The following is a 5286-nucleotide window of genomic DNA, read 5'->3' on the forward strand; positions in this document are numbered from 1 at the left end:
TCTTTACCCCCAACACTAGTGGAATCCCTGAGCAGCAACTACCCCTACTCCTGGAACATTGACCACCTCCCTTACTTGGGAATCAAACTGACGAGTACTTACCATACGCTATACAACTCCAACTACCCTGAGATGGTGACCAAACTGACACAAATGCTGCAGACTTGGTCCCGATACCAACTCTCCTGGCTAGGCAGGATAGCTGTGGTCAAAATGACACTTCTGCCCAAAATTCTCTACTTATTTAGAGTCCTCCCAGTTGCGATCCCTAGTCTAATCCTCAGAAAACTGCAGACACAAATCTTTGCTTTTATATGGGGGGACAAGAAGCCCAGGGTACCTAGATGCACACTCCACCTACCGAAATGCAAGGGGGGATTGGCAGTTCCTCACCTAGCCAAGTATTACCTGGCAGCACAAATAGGTCAAATTGCAAAGTACCACTCGGATTTCGAGACTCCGGCCTGGGTGACTTTGGAATCTGCATTGGTACGTCCCACGTCAGCGGCCAACCTCCTCTGGTTAACCCCGAAACAGAGACCTAAGATAACCAACCCGATCACTTCCCACTCACTCCGACTTTGGGACTCTGCCAAAACTACCTATGGCCTTCTTTCCCCCAGTTTACCCCTCATGTCCTTTATGGCGAACCCCCTCTTTGCGCCAGCTCTGCAGCACCCAGCACGGTTTTCCGCATGTTCTGATCGTAATCTTAGCACCTTCTGGCAACTGAGGACCACCTCGGGAATTAAATCCTTCCCATATCTACAAGAGCATTACCAACTCCCAGGGAAGGAGATCTTCAGATACCTCCAGGTCAAACATTTTCTATCCACGTACACCCCGCAACAATCCAGTCCCACATCAACCTCTCCATTTGAGAGAGTTTGCCGCACCAACCCCCACACTCCAGGACTCATCTCACTCCTCTACACTGCTCTGATTACCCCCACAGATACACCTTCATATGTCCCTCAATGGGAAGGGGATCTAGAGTCCCCAATAGATGAAGACGGCTGGGAACAATCCTGGGCAAATACGAAATCTAGCTCGCGATGTGCAAGCATGTTGGAAATTAACTACAAGGTCCTCTTGCGTTGGTACAGGGTACCTGCCAGAGTGGCTATCTATAACCCTCGTTGCTCCCCCAACTGTTTTCGGGGATGCCCAGAACTAGGCACCTTTTTCCACATCTGGTGGAGCTGTCCACATGCCTCGGCCTTCTGGGATGAAGTGTTCGCCCTCCTGTCATCACTGTTCTCGGAACCCCTGACCAAAAGTCCGTTTTTCGCATTGCTTAATTGTAAACCTGAAGGACTTCGCCGCAAACAATTTAACCTCTCCATGCACGTGTGTACTTCCGCTAAGAGAGCAATCGCAAAAAATTGGCTTACCACATCCCTAGTATCCACAGTGTAGTCAACCACGTCAATTTGGTTATGGCGCATGAGAAAAGGACAGCACAGCTTAATAATCATATGAACAAATATGAAGCTACCTGGTCTCCCTGGATCGACAAGTACTTCCCCTCCTCTGCCTTACGCCGACTCTGTTCTATGTAACTTGCCTTTAGGAGCCTCCGGGATGTTATATGCCTCCGAGCAATCCGAACACTACCTCACTCTTCTTTCCCCTCTTCTACTCTACTTACCTGCCCCCTCATATCTCCCTCTACCGCCCTCCCCCCCTGTTGTGTTGTGTCTTAGTCTTGTCAGGTACCTACATCTGGCCCGCACCCATGCCAGCACGAAGTATGGCCTCTAGGTGGTACCCGGATGGGGAACCTACTAGCTTACAATTTCTTGTGCCACTACTGGCCCTACTGAAGAATGGGCCCAGATGCTCATATTATCAGACACGTGACTTTCTAAATATTAGCAAGGCCTTCTATGAGACGGTGATATTGAAGAACTGTTGTACACCAACGCTAGCATATAGAGAGGTGCGACTGACTATGTTGTTTATATGACTGTTGTTGCTGAGTAGCCCAGTACACCCCGTATTGTTCTACTAGACTAGGATTGTTTCAGCGCGGACATGCTGCTTACATTTATGCCCGTGTGCCAAATGCATATACTTGTGTAACTCCAGAAATGGCACTGACTGTTGTGTTGCAAGTCATGTCTGTAAATGTCTGTTTGTTTTATTCTTTTACAAATGCAAAGTAATAAAAACTTATTTGACAAAAAAACCGCAATAAACTGACTACTGCGGACTACAGACCCACAAACGTTCCCTAAGCCAAAGGTAAAAGGCTGTATAGTGCAAAGATACTTGAATGTCTGTAGTCACCTTAGAACTACAGGAATTCAAATACTAACCCCTGTAGTGAGGCCAGTGGCATCACGAGGGAGGTGCGGGGGGTGTGGCCCGCACCCGGGTGACACCATTGGATGCGCAGTGACGTCTCGGCGGGGGGGCCACCCGGTAGGGTTAAGTGAAGTGTTAATTTTGGTGTAGGGGTTCAAGATAACAGAACATAATCACCTGATGGTCGCTTTCGCCTGACTGCTAGACCAGTTCCTGCAGCTCCTTCTCTCCTAGGCTCCTGCAGTCTAAGGATTGCCATCTTCATCAAGTCTAATGCAGGTCCATTGACGTGTGTGTGTGTGCTGTTGCAGGGCCAAGGATTAGGTGAGCATATCTTTCCTGACACCAATACATGGCAGCATAAAATGGGTATGACTCCGCCCCAGCCCATTGTATGCTGCCACGTATTGGCGTCAGGAAAGGAAAATTACAGATAGGTAAGTATACAATTTTCCGTTTTCCTGACACCAATACATGGCAGCATACAATGGGCTGGGGGCTGAGTCATACCCATTGTATGCTGCCATGTATTGGCATCAGGAAAGGAAAATTACTGATAGGTAAGTATACAATTTTCCGTTTTAACTGCTACCCTAGACCCCAATGGTACCTAAAACGCCATGCTGTTCTGGTCCATTTGAGGAAAAGCACAAAGTTCTCCTTGTTAGAAACAGTAGCCTTTGCACGCTCCTCCGCTCTGTTGTGCCCTCTGTAAATACCTGGTCCTTCCAACCATTGTGGAGCATCCTTCCAGAATGTCCTTCCAGAATGTAGTTCTTGGGTCTTGCTGGTCTGTCCCTCATCCCAAATAACCTCTCGTGTGAGGAGGAAGCAATAGAATTGTCTGTATAATTCAATTTTTTTTCCATCAGATGGAACTGGCCAAAAATGGACTGGGTGGGTGACCCTGATTGCAGCCTTCAGCCTAGAATATATCACTCAGCAAAATCAAATGAGCCCGGTGTAAAATTCTCAGATCAACAGTGACTGCAGCCAATCAGCTGCAGGTACTATTTAGGTATTCTGACTGCGGCACTATAGTCTCAGCGCAAAATATTTTTTTATGCTGTTTAGCACGGATGGTGAAATCTGTTAGAATTTTATTTTCCTCCATCATTCATTCGCTGTGTGAAGTTGGCACCCCATGTTTGTAAAACCTGAATAAAAATATACCATTCGTTTGTGCCGCGTTTGTGCTGGTTTGTGCCGCAAAAACCAGCGTTTGTGCCGGTTCGGTTTCTGAGATATTAAACATTCAATTTAATGCAAGCCCCGCCCACTTTGCACCCCATGTTGCTGAATTTTAAAAACAAAGACGCCATTCGTTTGTGCCGCGTTTGTGCTAGTTTGTGCCGCAAAAATAAAGTTTGTGCCGCTTTGGTTTCAGGGATATTGTGCGTTATAGTTGCTGTAACCCCGCCCACCTTGCACCCCTTGTTGCTGAATTTTAAAAACAAAGACGCCATTCATTTGTGCTGCATTTTTGCTGGTTTGTGCCGCAAAAATAAACGTTTGTGCCGCTTTGGTTTCGGAGATATTGTGCGTTATAGTTGCTGAAACCCCGCCCACTTTGCACCCCTTGTTGCTGAATTTTAAAAACAATGACGCCATTCGTTTGTGCCGCGTTTGTGCTGATTTGTGCCGCAAAAATAAACGTTTGTGCCGCTTTGTTTTTGGAGATATTGTGCGTTATATGTTTGCAAAACACACTGACTTTACACCTCGTTATTAAATCTTAGATACAACTAGATTTATTTGTTCCCGGTTTGCAGTATTTGACTGGAGGATTAGACAGGGGAGGGGCCGGGCACAGCTGGCTCTAGCTCTAGTGAGGCAGAGCCAGCTTGTCAATCAGGTGGCATGGTGGATCTCGACTGTATTGTTGGGACCTGTCCCGGCTGCAGCGTGGCTCTGCGTTGTCAGCATATAGTGGGCAGTAGCTCGCCATATGCTGAGTATATGTCCTCTTGTGACCAAAAAGAGAACTAAGGCCAAAAAAGTTGGGCCATAGTCAGGGGCATAACTAGAAATCCCTGGGCCCCATAGCAAAATGTTGTAAGGGCCCCCCCAACGAAACCCCCGCCCCCATTTTATTAGAAATGCGCTGATCACCACGTTTTTGAGCGTTTTTAATTGCGTCTGTACTGACTGCTTCACCCTATTGAGAAATTCATGAATGAACAGGAAGTCATGTAAATCACCTCCTGTTCATTCATAAATGGGGACACATAGTACTATGTGTCCCCAGTTATTTACAAACACTGACGATCACTCCAGTGTTTGTGCTGCACACGGAGGATCGGTAAATATCAATGATACTTACCGATCCTTTGCTCGGCCACGCACACAGCCGCTGTCATCCTGAAACTGACAAGAGGACAGCGGCTCTGCTCTCCTCCCCGCCTGCTGCTCAATCACGATGATAGAGCGGCAGGCGGGGAGGAGAGCGGAGCCGCTGTCCTCCTGTCAGTTTCAGGACAGCAGCGGCTCCTCCACCGTCCATTTTTTTTCCGGATACCCGTTGCCTCAGCCCATACAAGCGGAGGAGAGCAGTGGGGATCCTGGCCCCCCCAGTGCCGCGGCCGCATGGTGGTAGTTCCGCCACTTGTCATAGTTCTCTTTTAACTAAAGTTTAAACCAGGTGTTAACCAAGCAAAACAACACTCCATACATTCTCTTATATAAGTCAGTCCAAGAAAACATTTTGGTGGTCCCCGGGCTCCTCTGATGCCGTGCAGGCTGGGCTGTCATTGAATGGATACGGAGGCTCCGGGGCTGCCTCTCACTGACTCAAACAGCGGCTGTCACAAGGAATGCATGGCTCTCAGTACAGTGCGGGCTCTGCAGGAGGCGGGGCATCTCGTCAGTACCCGGACTGAGCAGGCTGTGGAACATGGATGAAGTGGGAGAAGCCAGGTAATAGTGGCTCAGTGGCTGGGGGAAGGGGAGGCACGGGGGTGGATGGGGGCAGTGCTG

The 5286-nt window shown here is 48.3% G+C and overlaps 1 protein-coding gene across 1 annotated transcript in view; it reads right to left on the reverse strand.

Moving 5' to 3' along the window:
- The window catches only part of LOC108798170, a 193101-nt gene that overhangs the window by 1508 nt on the left and 186307 nt on the right, over positions 1-5286 (reverse strand). The window contains 2 exon segments of the mRNA XM_018569902.1: positions 442-518; positions 1182-1363. Coding sequence (XP_018425404.1) covers positions 442-518; positions 1182-1363 — 259 coding nt within the window.

The sequence above is a fragment of the Nanorana parkeri genome, unplaced genomic scaffold, assembly GCF_000935625.1.
Source record: "Nanorana parkeri isolate BGI_ZX_2015 unplaced genomic scaffold, ASM93562v1 scaffold1424, whole genome shotgun sequence".
NCBI lineage: Eukaryota > Metazoa > Chordata > Amphibia > Anura > Dicroglossidae > Nanorana > Nanorana parkeri.